The 22,947-nt window shown below is 43.2% G+C and overlaps 1 protein-coding gene across 6 annotated transcripts; it reads right to left on the bottom strand.

Annotated features, from left to right (window-relative positions):
• Nucleotides 1-2: 2 nt before the first annotated feature.
• ubap2a (ubiquitin associated protein 2a) lies at nucleotides 3-22,167 on the bottom strand. Of its 6 annotated transcripts, none has more exons than XM_072661621.1 (28): nucleotides 22,085-22,167; nucleotides 14,678-14,815; nucleotides 14,329-14,406; nucleotides 14,075-14,185; nucleotides 12,967-13,132; nucleotides 12,379-12,456; nucleotides 12,217-12,280; nucleotides 11,155-11,261; nucleotides 10,989-11,047; nucleotides 10,794-10,864; nucleotides 10,489-10,663; nucleotides 10,065-10,314; nucleotides 9,422-9,705; nucleotides 8,901-9,094; nucleotides 7,166-7,421; nucleotides 6,435-6,474; nucleotides 6,132-6,306; nucleotides 5,956-6,016; nucleotides 5,097-5,301; nucleotides 4,985-5,011; nucleotides 3,871-3,962; nucleotides 3,557-3,607; nucleotides 3,312-3,393; nucleotides 2,370-2,732; nucleotides 2,139-2,243; nucleotides 1,917-1,984; nucleotides 1,620-1,811; nucleotides 3-799 (listed from the first exon to the last, which is right to left on the bottom strand). In XM_072661621.1, exons 2-28 carry the CDS (start codon nucleotides 14,771-14,773, stop codon nucleotides 704-706), a joined length of 3,546 nt encoding a protein of 1,181 aa, XP_072517722.1. In that variant the 5' UTR covers nucleotides 14,774-14,815; nucleotides 22,085-22,167; the 3' UTR covers nucleotides 3-703. The 6 variants fall into 6 exon arrangements, with proteins under 6 accessions (XP_072517722.1, XP_072517723.1, XP_072517724.1 ...); XM_072661622.1 differs by having other exon boundaries at nucleotides 5,956-6,013; XM_072661623.1 differs by having other exon boundaries at nucleotides 11,164-11,261.
• Nucleotides 22,168-22,947: the final 780 nt, after the last annotated feature.

The raw sequence follows: 22,947 nt of genomic DNA, 5'->3' as shown, positions 1-22,947 counted from the left end.
GGAACTGGTCAGATATTTTATTTGGACAACAAGGGGGGGGGAAACCAATGTTAAAATGATTCAGATTCAAAACTGCTACGTTTCAGCCAATTAACAGGATAAAGAAGGGTTCACAAATGAGGGGGCAAGGAAATAAAGTCGAGCACTGAACTGAAGCTCCTGCCCATTAGGGGGAGGAAAAAATCATGGGTCAATGAGGTGCAGGGGGAAACATACAAAAACATTTTAAAAAAGGCTTCACCATCAAATGATGCTTAGTAATAATGTACACCATTATTAGGTTTATGTATGTATACAAAAAAAATATCTCCCACATTATATGATGCTGGGTCTGGTTCAAGTATATTCACCTTCTATTTAGTACTTAGTTCTCATCCTCTTTGTTTTAATCATAGCCATTTTGAAATTAACAGAAACGTCCTTCAAAACAAAATGCAGTAAACCACATTTCATATCCTACCAATACATATATACTGTATAAATACATACATAAATATATTTTACATACAACAGCCAAAACTTTGAAAAGGGGGGATGAGAACTAGGGGAGGGGGAGATGGTAGTGTGTGTGCATTTGTATGTATATGTGTGTGTGTTTAGCATGGTGCTGTGTATAGCTGTCCCTCTGCTCAGCTCAGATGGTGGCCATCGTGTTGCATGGTAACGTGGCGTCCATAAGAGGAGCATGGGGCTCTTGCACTTTTCAGTTGCCCCAGTAGGGGGAGCTGCCATAGCTGGACTTGTTGACCTGGGTCTTCTGTTGCATGCTGCTGGTCTGGCTCCTCTGACTTGGGCCACCCTGCGTGCAAACACACACACACACATTGATGAAGTCACTGCTAAAGCTGAGCATTTCAACAATTCTACCCAGTTTGGAAGGTTAATTTCCCCTATGACCAGCAATGGCTAGCATGTGAGGATAAAGACTAGCACCGCCTCTTTTTGCCCCCAGGATTCGAACCAGCGATCCTCGGATCATGGTGGCAAGATCTCTTTGGCAGGAGCAGCCTCATCCACACCATTGGATCGTTATCAGTTACTGAAACTAAACCTTGCTTGGTGATCTGCAGTTTCTCCAGTCCATTCTTTAACAGCTCAGCCGTATCAGCACCAGTGTGGCTCCCATTGACTGCACTGTGTTTGAGAATGTTTAGGTATATACACATACACTTCTAATTACTACCAAAAAAACTACTAAAATGGTAACACTGTTTGAAAGGGTGGGGGGCTTTATACCCTCTAACATTGTGCCAATAGGTTTATGAGTCATATTCTATTGGCAGTACTTTTCTACAGGGACTGAACAAGTTGTGTGTGTATTTTCAATAGGTGCAACATAAAGTAGCTGAATGCATTCCTTAGAAGGGGCGTCCACAAACATTTGTCAGTGTATTTCCACTCATAACTCTGTTTAGATGCTGCCAATTTGTTCAAAACCCCTGGAACTAAATTTACTATTGTTACTAGCTTTTAATCATGACTAAAAAAGCATAAACAGGAGTAAAAAACTTTAATTAAAAGGAATAATTAAGCAGTGATGTAACTGCATAGGAATACTGTAATACTGAGTGGCGCCATTGTCACATAACAGCGTTCACGCTTCTGTCTGCGTTACTGACCTGTCCATCCTGGGTGAGATGGTGGTGCAGCAGCTGAGAGTGGGGCTGCTGGTGAGCAGGCAGGATGTGAAGGAAAGGAGCCGGGGCGTATCCAGGGGCGCCACCAGGGGTCAGAGGTCCAGTACCCCCAAGAGCTGAGGGGAGGTTAAACGGAGGCGGAGTGCCAGCATGGAAACCCTGTTTATCAAAGGACTGTAACCATAGAAGGAAAACCAGATGACTTACATTCATCAAACCTTCTGCAACACATCAAACCAAAAGCCGTAGCCAGTGTGATGCAAAGGGGACTGACTTTACCTGAGTCTTGTTGTAAACAGTTCCACTGATATCTGGTACGCCAGAATTACTGGACGTCACAGAAACACCTATGAGGACACAACAGGGCAAAATGTCAATCCTTCCAGGGTTTATATTCTTATTATGTGTTATGTGTTATGTGTTTCACCCCACATCTCATTAATGTCATTAAAGTTTAACCTTCAATTTTCTAACATCTCTAATAGAAATGAGTTACAGCACCTTTCCCTGGACCAGAGGCAGCAGATTTGGCCTGTGTCTGAGAGGAGTTGCTGTACCCTTTACTGTACTCTGCACCCGCTGGGCCTTGTGTCAGGTCATCATACCCTGAGCAGAGGCACAAATGGATAAAACATAAGAATCCGTCACAATATGCTTCTCTGGGTATACTGTGGGAATTGTCCACACTTCTAACACATTGATCAGCACTAAAAAAGTGTGCCTATGACCCACCTGAGCTAAAGGTGTGCTGGCCATAGCCACTGGGCTGTTGGAATGGTGTGGAGGGGTTGCTCAGGCCCATGCCGTGCTGCTTGGCAGAGGCTGGGGGCATGAACATGGTCGGGCCGTACTGGAACGCACTGGGGACGCCAGGCACTCCAGGGTAGTACGGCAGGCCCGTATAACTGTAGCCTGGAGGCAAAGCTGGGTTGAGGAAGGCCTGCTGAGTGCTGTGGTGGCCCTGTGGCTGCGGCTGGCTCTGGCCTTGGCTCTGGGCCTGTGGGGGCTGCGCTGTCTGGGGAGCGTGCGCAGCCGACAGGCTCGTAGGGGGCGCTGGAGACGTGGAGTCACCCCTGCCAAATTTTGTCACTTCACCTTAGTGGGGGGAAAAAGAGAACATGAGAGTCTTCATGTGTGCGTTAAACAAAGTGTTCAGAGGTAAAGCAAGTATGTGTTACACAATATGGACAAAAGTTTTGGGACACCTGCTCTCTCATCCCTTGTGTTTTTTAATACCCTTGATTGTGGAAGAGAGTTTATCCTGTTTTGGTTAAGGTAACAGTCTCTACTGTCCATGGAAGGCTTTCTACTAGATTCTGGAGCATTGATGTGATGACTTGATTGCATTCAGTGACGAAAGTGTTAGTGTGATCACCACCCCACCTCATCCTCAACTTACCAAGTCACCCTTAAAGTTTTAAACAGAGCACCATCATTTCAGAGAACACAGCAGTTCCTCCACTGCTCCACAGCTCAATACTGGGGGGCTTTGTACCCCTCTAGCCCATGCTTGACACTAGGCATGGTGCCAATAGTTCTCAACAGGGAATAAACTAGCTATGTGTGTGCACATTTTCATGTGTTTCAGCAACAGGTGCAACTTAAAGTAGCTGCATTCATTAGAAGGGGTGTCCACAGGCATTTGGCAGCGAGCTAAAACAGGCACTGGCTTACCTGAGTAAGGATTATTGGCTAGGCTCCCATCTCTACTGGACAATGTTGCAGTGGGCCCCGGGAATGTGATTCCATAATAATCCTACAGGGTGACATGGGTGTAAAGTGTGATTATACATCACAGACTACGCTGATGATGAATACGTTACCACAAACACAGTAAAGACATGCACACAGTGCACACAGGGAGAAACAAGTTTTACAGTCACCTTAATAATGAAAAAAATAGCTGGCTATGGACTCACCATTGGTAGTCTGGACTGCAGCATGTGGAGGTCTTCATAGCCATAGATTTGCTGTGAAACGCAACAAGGAGTTCAGAGCTCACACAGGCAAACGACAGTAGCCTCAATTAACAATGAAGTACATATATCAGCTCAAGCAAGTAACCTGAGCTGATTACAGGCATATCTAACAGTAGTAGAAACAGTCCACTACATCATCATCATCATGTCTTGATCCTGCTCATGAAGAACCTCTGGTCTATACAAGTGTCTCCCCATCTTTAGTTGATTAAAGTAATAAGACAATATAACGACATAAGTTGTTGTAAGTTTACCGGGTATGCAGGCAGCAGCCCTCCAGGGCCCATGATATACTGGTTGGGCAGCAGCGGAGGAACCCCCTGAGACAGGTTAGGGGGAGCTTTTCCTGTAGATTAACAGTGAAAACATTATTAGCAAACCTAGAACCAAAATCCAGACCCAAATAAGGTTGTTATACTGGCCGTTATTAATATTTCACTCAAAACCACCTAAGAGGCTATTATGCCCTATTGAGGTTAACTGACGCCACGGTCATAGATTTAACACAGGCGTTATTCACAATTTGTGACATTTTTAGACATAATGAGCATGTCTGCAGTGTGAAAGTTTAAAGGCTTAACAGTGGAAACATCCCGTGTGTGGCATTTCTACAAAAACTGCCTTTTATCAAAACATGGTTAAAGCAGCTGCAGCCAAACTGGAATACTTTTTCACACTTAGTGGTAAAAGTAACAGCATGTTCAAAAGCTAGCTATTTTCATATTGCTTTCATATAAGTTTTAAGGTACAGCAACTTACATAACGTCTTATAGAATATAAGCACTTAATTTAAGGGACTATGAAACTGTTACTTCATCAAAAAATATGATAAAAAGATATGAAGACTGCAGGACCGAACGGTTCTGAGCACGGATTGTAACCGCTCCAGTGGCTTTTCCATAGGGACATGGTTCGGCACAGAACACCTAGAATTTTCTCAGCACAGTCAGCTAAATGAATTGGCATGCCTAATATTGCTGCCGTGGTGTTAGTGCGACCGGCTACCGGCTTGTGAAACATTGGCTCACTTAGTGGCCAGCATTACCTCTGCGAGGCAAACTCCAGGGTTTCTGTGTTACAAATTGATGTGTAACAGCTGTGCTGGACTATCTTCATGATTTGGGAAGTCATCACACACATATCAAACCTCACTGAGTTAGTTTCAACCAGATTTGTTGAAGTAGATTTCAATATTATTCTGCAAATGTAATCCATATAAGTCTCCCTGACATGGTCTGAGATGCAGATTACACACTCCTAAGTTTCAAAGAATTATGTAGCTGCATTAGCCTTGAGATGCTGTGCACTTCCTGGCCCTGATTTAGCAAAACAGCAAATGGAAAAAGAACTGGTCTAATGGGTACGCACCAGCACGGCCTTGGTAACCATTTGGCCCTGCAGTGGAACAAAGGCCTGTGTAAGTGAGCAAAAGCGCAAGTTTCTAAAGTTTAAAGTTTGTAAAACGTAGGCTGCGACTCACCAGTAGAGGAGGAAAGCAGGGGTGCAGTCCTGACTGCGGAAGGTGTGCTTGTGCCGTTGCCACTGAGCCCCAGAGCTGTGGAGTGCAGGCTGCTGTTGCCGCTACCCACACTGCTCACACTGCTGCTGGGCAGAGCTGACACAGAGACAGAGGAGAACGCTACCGAAGATGGAGCCAGAGAACTCACACTGTCCACACTAGTGTACTGCAGGTAAGAAGGGTGAGACAGGGGAGTTACACAGGGGTAGAGAGAAAAAGTTAATTAAAAAGAAAAAAACAAACAAACAAAAAAAACACAACAAAATAAAACTTCCCATTAGATTACGTGAATACAACCAAGTTCTGGGACACCTGCTGAGTTTAGCTGGCTTTCATAGAAGTAACTCTCTACTGTCCAAGGAAGGCTTTCTACTACATTACTTTAAGGATTTGATTGCATACACTGGCTGAAGCGTTAGTGAGGTCAGGATGTTGGATGATCGCCATCCATCATTCCAGAGAACACAGTCCCACTGCTCCACAGCTTAATGCTGGGGGGTTTATTTATTTATCTACTTCAGAGAGTGCCCTATTGACAATACTTCTCTACAGGGACAAGAGAAGCAAGTGTGTGTGTGTGTGTGTGTGTGTGTGTACGCATTTGCACATCTGTGTCAGCAATGGGTTCAACTTAAGGCAACTGTATCCATTAATTAAACAGGGTGTCCACAAACATTTGGACATACTTTGTATTTAATAATGGATCAATAGAGCCTGTTCAGCATTAACCTGGATCGTTAAAACTTTTGGAATACAAAAAAGTGAACATTTCTGTAGTTATTTAGGGTGTGTGTTACAGTCACCACACCAACACACTCACCGTTAGCGAAGAGCTGGTGCAAAGTGCTGATACTGAGGAGTGGCCACTGCTTACATGGCTACTGGGGGGGAAACAAAGAAAGATGCAGAACAGAAAGCCTTAGTGTGTTCCTCATGCACCTCCAATATGACTTATAGGGACTAAGAGGAAAGGGTGAGAGGGCCAAACAGGCTCACCTGCTGAGGGGTGGCAGACTGGCGGAGGGCAGCTCAGGGGCCAGGCTGGACAGAGCTGAGCTGTGGGGGGTAACTGAGGGGGGCAGCAGAGACGAAGGGGCAGAGGGGGCAACACTGGTGCTGCTGCTGCCCAAAGAGGGAGACTCTGGCTTTGGAGTGGAGGAACTCGATGTGGCTAAAAGCAGGAATGAAGGAGAAAAGGGTTACGTCATGCTGAATCAGAAAAAGCAAGCACACACGGATCTGTGTGTCAGAAGCATTCAGGGAGCAGATCATTGGTGATAAAAAAAAAAACACACTTACAATCTAAAGCAGCAGAGGTCCTCACACCATTAAAACCATTCTGTTTGAAGAGAAAAACAACAGGAATGAAATTAGGAAAGAAAAACTTAATCGAGACAACCTTTTTTCAGCTTTTAATTGCTCGGCTTATCTTCCTGTGCATGGTACAGTGAGAATTTTCTAATTAAGTAATAAGAAATAGTAAATTTTAATGTTTATCTGAACATTTATTAAAACAATTTAAGGACCTTTTTAAAACTGCAGCTTTTAGTCTGGTGAGATCGGACTCGGTTTGTTTTCACCCTTAATGCAATTCATTTTGGTAGGTGTGAATACAGTAATTGCACTTGATTGCAGACCACAACAGCAGCTTCAAGACCCCTACAAGGAGCTGGGTCTCTGTCGAGTCCTAAAACAACAACTTGTTTCCATGTTAAATTGCACAGAAACCTGCACAGATCCAGGACACAAGACCTTCTTCCTGTATTAACTTCCTGGCTCCCGCACCAGACAGCTCTGACCAATACCCAGAGAGAACGTTCTCACGTGGTTTGTTGTGATGCAATTTGGCACACTTGGATTTTTTCCCAGTGTGAAAACAAACCAAATCAAACGCTCAGAGTTTAAAACTCGTTAACTCGGACCAGAGCAAGTGTGAAAACGCCCTGAAGGTCACAGATCATTTCAAGTATCAGAACTGTTCATCACATATGGCACGGTTTTGCGTGTCCAGCTGGTGGCACTACACTCACCGTCACAGGTCCAGAAGGCTCCTTGTTCTGTGAGAAGGTCAGTCGAGAGTGTGGAGTCACTCCACAGTCAAAACTGTTCCCAGCTGACGAAGCCGCTGAGGAAGATGAGGAGGAAGAGGATGAGGAGGGCACTGTGGCAGCGCTGGGAGTCGTCAGAGAAGGAGCTAGGCTGGGCAGAGCCACAGAGGGAGACGGGTAGATGCTGTCAGACGAGGCCAAAGGCAGCAAGAGCGGGACGGGACTGGCCAAAGAGTCACTGTGGGGACAGACAAACAATTTTTAGTGTTTCAAAAAATTCCATTTTCAGTTGTTGAGCACAGCTCACCTGTAGCGAAATGAGCTTTTAATGTTCTATTGGGATGGGATTCGTTTCTCATGGAGAGGTGGAGTAACGCAATTACTAGTGGTGTATCTCAGTAAATTTAGTCCTTTTGGAAACCCAGGGGTAAGTCATTATTATGGACAGTCAGTCAAGATTCAAGAGCCGTTCACCTACTATGAAATGTTCCATAGAATAAATAAATAAATAAACCAACCACCTTAGTTTATTTTAATCCTGTGAGTCGTACAGGTCTGTGAGAAATATAGAAAACCTAAAATGTTCTACCAAGCAACACTTCTGCTTCTGGCAGCTTTAGTGAGAACGCAGTCCCCTTTCACTCTCAGAAACGAAGGTACTAAACTGTCACTTAGAATTTTGTGCAATGCTGGTCGAGGAAGATCGCCTTTTTTTTTTCTATATGGTGTGAAAAACACAGAACATGTTAATATTACATTGCCCTACCTCAGCATGTAAACCTAATGCACTCTGAACTCCTGTAGCCTGTATTCAACATGCAGCAACATGCGTTTTTGGGATTGGATCACGTTCGGATTTCACTTGACCACATGAATAACCGGGTGTAAACACAACCAGGACGGCCTGTGATCAGATCACATTAAGATCACTCAAACCACATTCGGAGATGGTCAGAGATGGATCTCATCCACATTTAATTGTTTATGTATCCAGATACAGTTAGGCAAGCAGAAATCCAAACAAAAATCAAAACAAAACTAAATAATGTTATTTAATTAATTAATGTTAATTATTACGGTGGATTTTGGTTTCGCATGCCCTCCCTAGCTCTGTGTGGCATACACAGAAGAGAGCGTGTGTGTGCATTCATGTGCTCGGGCTTGTTTACTGGTAGATGATGCCAGTATTACAGAGCGTGTCCTCTTGCAGTTAAAACAGACCGTAGCATCTTCTTATGCAGTCGTTATAGGAATCATCTATTGTTCACCCGCATTGTAGAACCCCCAAAGTTTCTCAGATCGGTTCATAGTTTCCCAGAGCCCAACCACCACTGGTAGTTTAAAGGAAGTGAAGCAGAAATTAATTAAGTGGGTGTAATTACGTTTTTTATGCAGGCAAGTACAATAGGATCTCATCTGGTCACATGGGACACATTTTAGTGAAAAGTGTGAACAGGTGCAAACAGATCAAAGAAGATCCACACCAGACACTATCTGGATTCAAAATACCTGTCAAATGGCAAGTGTAAACAGTGTAAACTCCTTGAGCCCAGGGCTAATTATTCAGTAACTACTATGAAACCAACATGTAGGTTATGTAGTTTTTATGGGACTACATGTTAAATATCAAAGATCAGCATCCATCTCTAGAATATGCTTTTCAAACTGTCATCAGAATGTCATCAAAATCATCAATCTTCACCCAGTTCTGACTGACCTGATAGGTTTGGAGTAAAGGCTGCTCTGAGACTGAGGAACAGACGTAGCCTCTCGTACAGCTTCGCTGTTGCAGTTCTCCGACTGGCTGAAGTCTGGCAGCGCCGACTCAGAGCCGAAATCCAGAGCGCCAAACTGCACATTGAGCCCAGATACATCCGCCGAGCCAGGCATCTCCACCGCGGAGGAAGGAATCTACACATGCAAAAAATACTTTAAAGTACATGTCCATAGTAGTGGTCACAGTCCTATAGGACCACAGTACTGCACAGTTTAATTTCCCAGGTGGTAACACACCTGGTACAGCACAACTAATTAACAAGCTCTTTGCGAACTCAGCCACATCGGTGGAAAGAAAATCCAAAACTGTGGTGTGCTGCGGGTCTCCAGGGAAAGAGCGCAGAATAGATACAGCATATTACAGCAATGTTCCCGTAGCTACAACATTCACTTGCTTCTCACTAAATCAAGTAACACGATTTAGGTCTGCATAATTTTTTTGCACCGACAAAACCCTCTGACCTTGGAGGTGGGAGGTATCCTTCGTTTCTGTGTCTTAATCTGGCGGTGCTGTGTGCCGCTGGCCTGAGGGTCTGCAGCCTGCGTGGGGGCCATGGGGGGCTGAGATGGCTCTGGTGCTTTGGAGAAGGCCTCCAGTGGACCCTGTGTAGGTGAGGGCCCACTCAGCGGGGGAGGGCTGGGCTGCCTGGCCAGAGGCAGAGGCCCTGTGTGGCTCAGAGAGCTCTGCTGCCGCTGGCTCAACTGGCTTAGCACCAAGGAGGGCTCTGGTTGCATCTTGAACTCCCCTACGGGGCACACAGTAAAGAGAGGTGAGAGACGATATCTATGTCTTATCTATGTCTTTTCTGAGATTTCAGTCGAAGTAGGCTCACAAAACAGGGTGTAAACAAAGGCTGAATGATAAGGCGTCATGTGTTGGTATTCTCTGACAGTGAAAATAATGTAAAAGAAGCTCATTACTGTTACAGTAATGAAAAGGGAGCACAAAGACCATGGGTCAGTGTTCTGAATTGGTTCAGTATTGCTGAAGAACATGGGCAAAGGACCTCATTGCAGTACACATCCTAACATGTTGTAATTGCTGATTTCAGTACTGTGAAATCAATTGTCTCGACAATGACAAAGCAAGCAGCTTGATACTTACGACTGAATTGGGAGGGCAGTGAGGCAGAGCTCTGTGTTCCAGGAGGTTTGATGTCCCAGGAGGAAGAGGGGACCGATATCCCCGTCCCCGCCAGCCCCCCTACAGGGGTGCAGTTGGCCCCTGTGCTGGGAGGCTGTGAGGTAAGCTGCCCAAGACCTGGTCCCTTCAGTTGCTCCAGTATCTGTTGGCCAGCAGTCTGCCCAAGCTTAGGACCACCCAGCTCCCCAAATCCAGAACCTAGGACTGAGGACTGGCACACACGAAAAAGGAGTTCAACAATACACATACATACATGTCTCATTTACTATCACCAACCATAGTCCAAATGTTAAGGTAACTGCTTCAAAAACCTACATTAAGCTTAAGGCTTAAGTATAAAGCATTTTGCAGGCCTAGGAAATGCTAGATCTTGCCAAAGTCTCACCAGGGTGGCATGTGCGTAGCTGGCAGTGCCAGTGGTGGTGCCTCCATTGCGTGTTGGTTGATGGTGGGAGTTGGTGAAAACCAGGCTATGGCCGAGCCCCTGTGAGGAGGCCGGCTTCATGTTCCCCAACTCCTCCCTGCCAGGAGGCTTCTGCAGCAGAGACGCCAGATCCAGACTACATGGGACATGACAAACATCATTTCAGGTCATTTTAGCAGCCAACATTATAGGTATGAGAATCATTTTTAAAAACTGTAGGACATCTTCAACAAGCTGGTTAAACATGTGGTCACTAAGTGTCCTACCTTTGGCCAGGTGTGATGTGGTTCTCAGCTGGAGGTGCACATGAGGAGGTGAAGACTTTGGTCTCAGAGAGCTGTAAAGACAAACCCTGATGATCAGGCATTAAGTCCTGACTACAAAAATAGCCTGATTAACATCTACAAATAAATGTCCACATGCTACAGTTTGGGTGACAATTAATGAACGGCTTGACTTACACTCACGTCCTCACTCCAATCTTCAGCTGCCCAGTCTTCTAGAGTGTTCCGCCATGTCACTGTACAGACAGGATGAGGAAATTCAGACAGACAGGCATGAAAATGAGGAAAACCTCTACCGTATGGCATGGTCATTTTTCTCACAGGAGTCTTTTGATATGCTTACTTTTCTCACCTGTCCCATCTGTGGTGTCATTGGCCCCCGTTTCCCATACGTCAGCATGCGAGTTGGTCGTGCCGCTGTCCGTAGTGTAGTCAGCCGGGTTAAAGGTCCTATAGGAGGAGAGTGGAAATTGGGGATGTTCTGATTCAGTTTTTACTACCTGATCCAATCAGGATTCTTTTGTGTGTCAATGTGAAGGTTTTTTTTTTTTTTTGTAGAAAACCAAGTAACCACACATTTAAACCAATAGTATTTAGATTAGATATACTAGGTAGCTATTAACTTAAAATCATTTTAGCATGTGCTTAGACATCTCCTCCGAAACATGCAAAGCCAGCCACCAGCTCTTTTTAAACTGCCACCGTTGCAGCACTGCCTGGCAGCCAACACTCTCGGAGGAAAGCACTGGGTCCCCAGCTCCGTCATACCAGCTAAGAGATGTCTGTGCTGGCCATCATCGATTCACAGTGATGAGGGGAGAAAGCACCACCTACCCACCCAGAGAGCATGGCCAATTGTGCACCTCCGGCAAGGCTTGGAATTCAAACTCGACCCCCAGGCCACAGTGGGCTAATGCTGGTTTATACCCAAAGCAGTGTGGCACGGACAGGAAAGAAGAACATTTTAAAGAGGACTCTGATTTCTTAACACCACAGCAAGCGGAGAAACACCCCTATGTACTTTGTATTCTATACATGCTTCCAGTGATTTACCGTGAGGGACAATAAGACTAAGTGTAACAGCCCCACAACCATATTTCACACGCAGCTAATTTAACCATCTTGTAACAAAAGGTGGTTTTACTATTAAAATAATAACAGCGGATTTTAAGATCACAACATCTAAAAAACATGTTTTACTGTTGCAAGTTGTGGGAAATTCCTCTAAAAATGTGGCAAAACATATAACTGGATGAAGTCTATAACTCATCTTTTTAAAACATGCCAAGATTCCTAGTGATAATCCAGAGCTGTTTCAGAGCAGTAAGGAAAAGTTTAATCTGAAAGTAACACAAAGCAGACAAGAGAGAGTTGTGCTGATGAGTTCAGGACGCGCCCTTCTTACCCCATTCCCTGTGCTGTAAACCTGCTGGCCCCCGGCGCACGGCCCCTTCCCCTGCCTCCAGACACTGCGCACACACAAACATACATGGAAGCACTAACAAACTACCCAAGAGAGGGTTAACTCACACAAAGTGAGCATGTGTGAGACCGCGGGTGCACGTACCTTTCCCTCTTCCCCTACGACCACGGTCAGCTCCTCTCTCCACAGGTGCAGAGTCCACTCCATTCTCCTCCGCCCTCGCTGACAACCGCAAATGTATGCCAAAAAAAATAAATAAATAAAAAATAAAAAAAAAACAGAGGGACAAAAATATAGGCTATCTGCACGTATATATTTACATAAGCAAAAATAAAATTCTACACCTGTATTTTGCAAATCACTGGAAGCAAAGTGATGACTGTGTGTTTATGTAGTCTCTGGGTACATAATCTGAATGAGAATTTTACAGATATTCCTGAACTAAGCTTTCAATTTTTGCCGGGCTGCACTTTTCAACAACTTTTACTCTGGACCAACCAGCATCCACAGATAAACCAGATGACAGTGACTGACATGGAGAACAAAACAGAGAACAGCGTTTTGTTCAACATCCATGTCATCACCCATGCATCAAAACATGTCTGAAACAGCTAAACTCAGATAAATACAAGTACAAGCTTGTGAGTTTGAGCTTATGCAAATGTGCACACAGAGACTACCAAGCAAACCCAACAACATCACCGTTTCTCTAGGAGGGCATGGCTTCCTTACCCGGCCGATTGCGGCTGGCCCCTCTACCTCTGCGGTTTGCTCCTCCTCGCGCTTTGCTGCCCTCCTTCTCGCCTCTCTTCTCCCGATTCTCCTTGTTCTCCTTGCTCTCTGAGGAAATGCCGTCCTTTCCTAGGCTTTTCTTCTTCCCCACCGTTTCCCAAGAGGTCTAGAAAGAGGCAGATTACAGTTAGATTACAGTCAATGAGTTCCCTGCTAATGCTTGCTGAACGAGTCAGAATACATATAAACGAGTGTGGTGCGAATATATGACATCAAGTACTTCATGTATGCACCAACACTGTATATATTGTATATAGTGTGTTTGTGTGTGATTATATATATATATATATATAGAGAGAGAGAGAGAGAGAGAAAACCAGACACACACACAGTCCATGGCTCACACTTTTAAAACTATATTTGTCCAGCTCTGTAAAATGCAATTATAAGCATTTGAAAATGTATCCTGAAAAAATATTGTAAACAGGAATCATATAAAACAGGAACTCTAACATGTATCGATAAACATATCCATGTTTACATAAATAACTTCTGAAGGACATTGAACAGATCATGCTTCAAGAACGCTGCAGGCAGAGGTGTTAGATGTTATAACACAGGATTATCCAGCAATCACAGAAATGACCCACTTTCTATTTTTGAGTTTTCCTAGAAATCGCACGCTACACGCATAGACCTCACATTTCACTGACATGTCCGAGAGTCATGCCATCTCTGTTGATGAAACGGTTTTGTGCTAATGTGTTGTACATTAGTTGTAAAGGTACACAGTAGAGAGCATTCAGGGTTTTTCAGTGCCATCAGTATTACATACATGTCCGAAAACACATCTGGGTGAAAAGAGGGTATTTCTTTAAGTTTTAGGCTTTAACGCACTTTCTAAAGCATTTCACAGGCTCTTTCCTGAAGTAAAATCCTGCATTTTAGGGATCCAGGCATATTTGAAAGGCACTGGTATTGGTTATTTTAATCCCAATCCAGCTCCAAGTCTTTGTTTGGCCTCAAGGAGACTGGACATCCCTACTGCTTTTGCTGAAGAAAGCACTGTAGGTTGGTAAGACTTGGTTGTGGGTGGTTAGTGCCTTACTGTGTCAGAGGTCCCCTCCAGCAGGAAGTTGATGGCTCTGTTGACGTCCTCATTGCAGTCATGGAGAGCAACCATGCACTCATCCTGGTTCTTCCCCGTCACCTCCATGAGCTAGAAAAACAAAGCAGACACACAGACTTCAGAGCACTGCAGAACAGACGCGTTAATTGTGCAGGTTTACTGTGCTGCACACTGCCGTCCAGTACCAAAGTGAAGACCAAATTTAAATATGTGAACTGAAGAACACTGCTCACCTGATGGACCTTATCTTCAAAATCCGCATCGTTCTTGTCATAGATCATCTGGGCAAGTCGGATCTGTTCGGCTGTAGCCTGCAAAAAGAGGAATAAGAGATGAAGGATGAGAGTGAGAATGACGACACAAGTCAAATTAGGAACAGCAGGAAGAAAAACACGTTTGAGACTCTCTTGGCCAGTCACCCAAGACTTTCCAGTCATAGATTAGGCCTGATCTCAGACTAATCTTAGACTAAGCCTAGGTTATGTTCTGGTTATGCAAATTAAGCCAAATTACATCTAGAGTGTTTTAAGGCTCTGTGTGTGTGTGTGGGTGTATGTAAACAGGACAAGACTCTTTACTCACCTGAAGCTGTTTCTGTGGCTGTGTGGTCTGTGTGGTTGTGGGCAGCACTTTGTCCCGAGTGCCCCGGGCTCGATCGCCGCCCAGCGAGGTCATCATATACAGTATATACAAAACAATGTATGTACAAAATAGAAAAATCTGGAAAAACAAAGACATAAAGACAACGTTTTATAAGGGGTTACTGGTCTGAACGGGCAATATGTAGAGCAAGGTGGTACTGAGATCAATTGACGGTGGTATTCATTCTCAGTGTATCAGAGTATAAAGGTATGTTGTATTAATAGCGTTAATAAACTCATGCTAACATCATGTATCAGTCCTGTACTGTTTCTGCTCCGTGTCCCTGAAAGCCACAGCAATGGCTGGCCATCGCTCTGGGTCACTGTGCACGTGTGATCAATAGTGTGTGTGTGTTCACTGCTTGAAGGGGTTACAGGTGGAAGCCAGTGGGCTTGATTTTTTTGGATATTTCCATTTTTGCATCTTTTAATGAAAGTGGTAGGGTTATACTGTTAGATGGGGAGAGAACACTACGCCTGTCAGTGATTACGCTGGTTAAATTACAGTAATGAGTTTAATCACTAGTGTATGTGTGTGTTCACTGCATGGATGGGTTAAAGGAGGAGGCCAAATTCCATCTGTGTCCGACACTAATGGTGAACATGGTTGTCTTGTAAATCTGACTTGTTTGGTTGGATGGTTTATACTGTTTATATAACTACATTAAATTTTAATCCAGACAGAAACCACACTCCCCAAAAAGGAAACTTTATTTCTATAGAGTTTGTCTGTAATTTAAACCGTTCTTTTAAAGCAATCGGACATTCCCAGCAAATCTCTTTGTGCAGAACTTCCACAATGTGAGCTCTGCAGGGTTAAAAGTTTTCTAACTGCCAAGCAAACACACAATGGGCCAGATCAGATTCCTTCCCTCCTAAATCCAGTTGGGCAGGATTGAGCAATCCTCTGACCACTAGGAACACTTACAGGACACACACACACACAAGCTTATCACTCAGTCGGTTTAAACTGAAGCCAAGCAAGACTGAACTGGTGTCCGCTTACACACCACAACTGTAGCCCTCACTGTCCTAATAACAACACACCACATAGCAACTCCCAGAGCGCGAGTAATTCTGAGAGGCTGTAAGCAGAGCTGAGCAAAAATCCTTGACTCACACTACTGAAACATGACAGTGTGTAGTTAATCACGCCAAGTCAGTGCAATTACGCTACGGTTGGGTACCAAGGTTGGTACTTTTAAGGGTACTGACCTGAGATTCACATCAAATCAATCGGTGGCAAATGTCGATTGAAGCATAACAGCCAGGGCAAGGCAAGCCAAAAGCTGCCTCAGGGGCTGTAAAATTGCCCAAAATTTGACACAGACATCACTTTCTCCAATGTGTATTAGGTGGTTAATAGAGGTTTAATGCCTGGCAGCTCGTAGGCAGGAGCAGTTCCTTTGGATAGGGTCATGGAAGGGGTCAGATATGTGCTTTTAGTCCTGTAATTAACAGGAACCTGGTCAGTGTGGGGAACCCTTGCCCCATTAAGGGCATCAACTTTGTATGTCCAATGTGGCATCTAGTGTATATGACCTGGTACCATCTATTTTCCAGGTAGGTTGTCATATTACTACTTACACTGGTGTTGGACCTTCGCAGTTTATCGTTAGTGTATCGGTATCTGTCCCACTCGGTTTGCCATCTGACCATAACATTGGTTGGTGGAGTCCTATAGACAGCAGCCATCAACCCAGCCGCTTTTTTTTTTTTTTGCTGCCTGGTCTTCTATTTCATTGCCCAGCAGACCGCAATGGCCTGTGATCCAGAAAATGACTACATCACATTCAGAAATCTGAGTTGGTATGCTTTTTAAAGTACGGCAATTATGGTGGGACGGTCCAACTCAAGGTCTCACGCTCCACGATTTTTTAATCTTCCCAATTCTGTCTTGTAATGAAAGTGGTAGGATTATACAATTAAATTGGGGGAGAACACCATGCCAGTCTGTGTTTGGTCAGTTACTGCTTGTAGATAGATCCTCCTCATAATCAGCAAGCGGATCGGCCCTTTTTGCTGAAGAATGGGACTTTATCCATATACAGACGTCATGTTGAGCTCCTCATTTTTAATGTCTCTGGTCTAATATCGTCCTTCTGACGAATATGATGATGGTGTTTGCTGTTTAGTGGAGAGTAAGGGGTTTACATGCGGAGAGGTGCTACAGATGTAGTACAAACCTAGTATTAGCTTATTACACTGGTTATACTGGTGCTCTTAGTGCTGGTCAGCCAGCTTAGGCTACCCTACACTGGGTAAATTACTGTTATCTCAGGAATATTGTAGACAATTTCTCTCTGCAGGGTGAATCCATGTCAAACATGAACAAGAGGCGTCTGATTATGGATGAAGTCCCGCCCTTCCAGTGAACAGTGAACTTCCGGTGACAGACTATCGGTGGGTTGAGGACTTTTGTTTTTTGGGGGCCGAACCCATGCAATATTTATAAAGCGTACCATGGCAACACTTCTAACCTGAGCAAACACCTGGTCAAACAGAAGATCTCCAAAGCTTAAAAGCATACTGTGTTTCATAGCCTGAAAGCCAAGTCCCCCGCAACAGCTGCCGCTAACGTTAGCAGCATGTCTGCAGTCACGGACGACAAAAAAGTTAAGCGAGGAACTGACAACTTCATCGGTATCTTCAGGTAGCTACGCATCTCAGAGTAATCCTGTCTGGAAAAACACCTAAAAACATGTGCTTCTTCAAAACATGCGTTTAATTCTGCTATTACATCTTAATACACGCATCAAAACAAATACATGCAAAAAGTGTATAGAAAATATTTGTATGATATTTTTAAATAGAACAAATCTGGCATATTTGAACAGATCTGGTATCGGCTATTTTAATCCCAATCCAGTTCCGAGTCTTTGTTTTAACCATGATGCTCAGAGCGCCATCAGGTGTCCTCAGGATAACATTAACAGACATTATCGCCCAGCCGGCTGCAGCAGTGTGGACGTTCTCAGAGGGAAAATAAAGGAGGTGAGGTTCTGCAGCGTGGAGCTATTTTACAGAAGAACATGAACAGACCATAATATCCGACCCTTTATAAAACTCTATGAAAATCTCTGTTTTACCAGCGGGAGAACCGCTCGCCTTTCTCTGTTTATGGACCAGCACTGAAGAGCCCATTCAGAACAGAGTGGAGGCTAACGCCAATGCCAATACACACACACACACACACACACACACACACACACACACACACACACACACACACACACACACACGTGCGCTACAGAAACCCAAATTACACACATTACATTCACCCACTATAAACCAGTTATTACACACCAGTAGACCAACAACAGATCAGAGTGGGTACCACTACACACAGGAAGTGACTAGACTGCAGTGTTGTAAAGGAACTGGGAGCTGATTGGTCAGGGAGGAGAGTCAGACTGGATTATAAGATATTAAACACTAAAAAAAACATTTAAAGAAAAATCTCGACTAAACTAAATCGATCAGTCCAGAATGTCTGATTATAAAAACTGATACTGAAAATAAAGGGATTTTACTGAACATTTTAATCCTCAGCTCATCTGATCTAAACTGGCTGACTGTATTATTTATAGAACACAGAGAACAGATCGGTATCGGCTGACACTCAGCATTAAGAGACCAGGATCAGGAGATAACCCTCAGTATAACGTTACTGGGGGTTTTCCCCCATTTTTCTCCCAATCCCACTAAACTGTCCTCAGCTGCGACGACTCTCTATGCCCTGGTAACACACTGGAGGTTGCAGGGACGGTTCTGGGAGGGGACAAGGAGATAGAGAGCAGTTTTATTTTGTGTGCTGTGTAAAATGTCCAGAATAAATAACAGAAATGCTCAAATTTAGGACGTTTGTATCATTTTGATTTATTTTTTTGTTTTATATTTATACTTTTATTTTATATTGTTTTTAACTGAAATGATATTTTTTGTTATTACAGAGAGAGAAAAGTGTGGAAAAAAGTACTGTTGGGTACTGGTAGCGTATTCCAGGTAGCAGTATTTAATATATGAGCAATACCCAAGTCTTAGTCCTGCATAAAACAGTGTGGTAATGACTATGTACTATACCAAAGTGAGAGTGAGTTCTGTCTATGGCCAGTTTAATGGGGAAATTCACCCAAAGTCACTCAGACTGGTCTAATGTGGAATCTGCCCAAAAGTTCACTGACCAGACCCGTCCACGGCAGCGCTAATAGGAACCAGATGGACAAAGCATTTAATGCCAGCATTTACCAGCCTGATGCCTGAAACACTACATTCACACATTTGTGAGATAAAAATGTCTTTTAAAAAATCCAGTTTTTCACCATTTCACCAATAATTCTACATATAAAACACACACACACACACACACACGCACACATAAAAAACACACATTTACTGGTGGTAATACTGGCTGTATTTGTATTGTAGACACTGAATTCTGATGCCTCACCACTGCAAAGAATCTCACAGAAAACACGCTGCATGAACAACAGAATAACACAAAGTTTTGAATTGCTTTGAAATTCCCTGTAAATCTAAAAAAAGCCTGCCAAGTCAGGGCCAACATGATCCAATACTGTAATGATAACAACACAACATTCCTAAGGATGGTAATCATAACAGAGCTCATACTCTTAATCAGATTGACTGTAGTCCAGATCTGAAAACAAGGAGCACAAAGACAACAGCTGTACTAAAAGCTCATTTATAAAACATGAGACTTAAAGGGTGCATATTACTGATTTACTACGTGTGGCAGGCAAGGCAGATGGGTCTGTCCAAAGCTAGAAAAACACTAACCACACTAAACTAGCGCAGAACAACCCAGTGTGTTATTTACACAACTGTCTAAAACAAGGCTAAACTGGTAGAGAGCTCAACAACCCCCACAAGGAGCACAGGTGGTGCTTTCAGCTGTATGTTCACGACTACTTGACAAACTAGACCAGAGATAAGCCAAAAGTACTGTTTGATACAATGGCCGTTAACATCTGTTAGTCACTAATTTCAACCCAATTAAAAAAACACTCACTTTTGAACCCACTTTCACCAGCGTACACAACCTCTGAGAAACGCCGGCCATGTGGAGGCCCAGACTATTGCAGAATTTTAGCCCTTAGAAGTCAAGCCCCATAATTAGTTTCTGCCAAGAATTTACTAGCCAGGTCATCCACATCTGGAAACTCAGAAAAACTGATAACCTTTGGTCGTTCCTATGATAAGAAGCAAGCTCTTCACACTAGAAAAGACTGATCTACTGATCTATGAAAAGGGAATTCCAACATTTTTCCTAAAATTAACTGCACGCCAACACAGCAAGCTTCTCTTTTCTGCACAAGAAAGACTTTCTGATGCAGAAATTGTGAAAATTCCCTTTAATGACAGCGCAACATTGACCAACATGTGTCCTGAGTATCTGCACAATCACTTCTGCAAATGAATCACAAAATACAGAAGAGATTCCCAAAGCTGACTAGGCTTTGGATCTGCAGTGGGGTGTGTGTGTGTGTGTGGCCATTCCAGAAACCCAGGGTAAAACTAAAATAACAGAGCCTGATAGGCAGTCTCTCACAGCTGACCCTGTAGTAGACGCAATACAGCGAACAGAGAAATTATTCTACAGTTTGTATACAGTTATGTATACGAGTGTGATTTTCAGTTTGTATACAGGGAAGGGAAAATGCCTCGATTACAACTGCAAATATATATCAGTCAGCGCTTTTACTGATGTTGAAAACAAAGAAAAAGATTTATGATGATACTAATGAGCCCCTAAAGCATCAAAGCACACAAATATTTGTAAACTTCCAACGTTGTCCCTCTATTTAACGAACGGCTCCCTCAATTTAAAAATCTGTATTCAATTTAATAAATCATTTCCTCAGTAAGACGAACCATTCCCTTAATTTAACTAAGTGTTCCCTTGATTTACTAAATCGCTTCCTAAATTTACTTATTAGTCAAGTCAGATTTATTTGTATAACGCTTTTTACAACTGTTGTCGTCACAAAGCAGCTTTACATAAATAGTGATTAATAAAAGACAGAGACAAAGAAGAAAGAAGAAAATAACGTAAGATATGAGTACTAGATCGCAAAATTAAAAAATTGCTCCCTCAATTTAATAAATCGTTCCCGCGATTACACAATTTGCCCCTTCAGTTTAATAGTTTCCTCAAGTTACTAAATCGCTTACTAAATTTACATATTGGCCCGCAAAAGTATGAAATCGCTCCCTCGAATTAACAATTCGCTCCCTCAGTTTATAAAATAGTTCCCTAGATTTACTAAAGTGCTTCAAGTAAATGAAATGCATAAAATTATAAAATTGTTCCCTTCAGTTTAATAAATCGTTCCCTCGATTTAACAATTTGTTCTCTTAATTTAATCAACCGTTCTCTCAATTTAATAAATTACGCCCTAAATGTAACAATTTGCTGCCCAAATTTAATGAATTGCTCCCTGAAATGATTAAATCTCCCTCTCGATTTAACAAATCACTCCCTCGATTTAATAAATCGTTCCCTTTATTTAATAGATCTTTGTCTCGACTTCACTAAAACATCTCCTCTAAACCGAGGAAACGTTTAAAGCCTCTAAACCTGACTTTTCTCCGTAAAATACAGACTAATAATCTAGCTAGGCTGGACAGAGAGGCAGCAGTGTGAGAATTAGGACGAGCCCAAACCGAGTTGAAACAATAGGATGTAGATGTTGTTGTTGTGGCTGCGTTACATTTAGAGGCATCTAGTTCAGCGAGCTAGCTGACTAACTCACTCAATCACTACCAGGCTGTCCTTTCGCATCAGGACGGCGATTTCTGTTTTTTCTCACCTAGAGATGCTTTACTGCTTCTTAAGATCTTATATATCTGCGACTCTGAAACATAAACCACAATTAAGTCGAAAACGAGAAGAGCAGCTAGCTCGGTGAGCTAGCACTAGCTACCTAGCACTAGCTGTATCTCAGGACCCTCTTTGTCCTAACAGGCTAACTTGCTAGAGGTGGCAAATCCAGGTCCAGAAAATAGGAATCCGGCCCAGGGTTTTCCTCCGACTGCCTGCGCGGCTCTGCTGGGTCTAGGCTGCAGCACAGCGGCCCGCGCAGCTGCAGCGAAAACCCGGGGCGGATTGTGAGCTTCCTGGAGCTGGAGTCGCCATCGCTACTAGCGCAGCTAACAGCCGAGCCGGGAAACATGCCGAAAAAAGCCGTACAAATCAAATACCCCTCGTTTTCGATGTGATACCAACGAGGTAAAATATCCTCCCGACGTTCAGACAGGTCTAAACCCCGTAATCGACTCCGCGCGCGCGTGTGAGAGGGCTGTTTTTGTTGTTTTTTTTCATTACCTGCTAACACGCTTCACACTCAGCCAGCAGCAGACTCCGTCACGTGACACGCAGCGCGCCGCCGAGCCAGAACAACAGCGCAGGGCGCGCGCATCGGAGACGCGCACAGTGTACACAAACAATGAGCGTGCGCGTTCACGCCACGCTGCCCTTCAGGTTAAGACGTTGCTGGTAGCGGAGGGTCGCGCGGAGCCTCTGAACGTTCCTCAGTCTGATAAATCGTTCCCTAAACGTGGAGAGGAGGATTTGGGCAAACCGAGGGAACAACTGATTAAACTGAGAGAAGGATTTATAGTTGATAAACATATGGTATGATTTATTAAATCGATTCAATTATTAAATATTTATTAAACTGAAGGAAGAATTTATTAAACTGAGAGAATAAGTTATTAAATTGAGGGAAATGTGGAAAATTATGTATTAAATGGAAGAAACAATTTATTTAACTTTAATTACATTGAGGGAACAAATTGTTTAAATTGAGGGAATTTAAAAAAAGTTGAATGATTTATTAAACGGATGTAATGATCTGATTAATCAGATAATTGATATATTGAATGAAAAGAATGATTTATTCAATTAAAGGGACGGCTTGAGGGAAAGAGTTATTAAAGCGTTATTAAAGTGAAGGAATGATTTATTAAATCCAGGGAATGATTTTAGTAAAATGAGGGAGTGGATTGGTAAATCAAGAAAACATTTTATTAAATCAAAGGAACATTGTATTTAATCAAGGAAACAGGAACAAATTGTTAAATCGAGGGAATGATTTAATAAATCGAGGGAATGATTTATGAAATTGATGTAAAGTTTTATAGTAAATGAAAAGAACGATTTGATAAATCAATAAAGCGATTAGGCCG

Source organism: Salminus brasiliensis, chromosome 18 (genome assembly GCF_030463535.1).
Source record: "Salminus brasiliensis chromosome 18, fSalBra1.hap2, whole genome shotgun sequence".
NCBI lineage: Eukaryota > Metazoa > Chordata > Actinopteri > Characiformes > Bryconidae > Salminus > Salminus brasiliensis.
Note: the sequence above shows the minus strand (reverse complement) of the source record. Positions and strands in the feature narration are given on the sequence as shown.

Excerpts from the sequence above, each read along its gene's own strand:
- ubap2a (XM_072661621.1), bottom strand. The coding sequence starts at position 14,773 with ATGATGACCTCGCTGGGCGGCGATCGAGCCCGGGGCACTCGGGACAAA. Across the intron at positions 11,262-12,216 it reads TTTACAGCACAGGGAATGGG|GACCTTTAACCCGGCTGACT; the intron begins GTAAGAAGGGCG and ends CTCCTCCTATAG. Across the intron at positions 7,422-8,900 it reads CTTTACTCCAAACCTATCAG|TGACTCTTTGGCCAGTCCCG; the intron begins GTCAGTCAGAAC and ends CTGTCCCCACAG.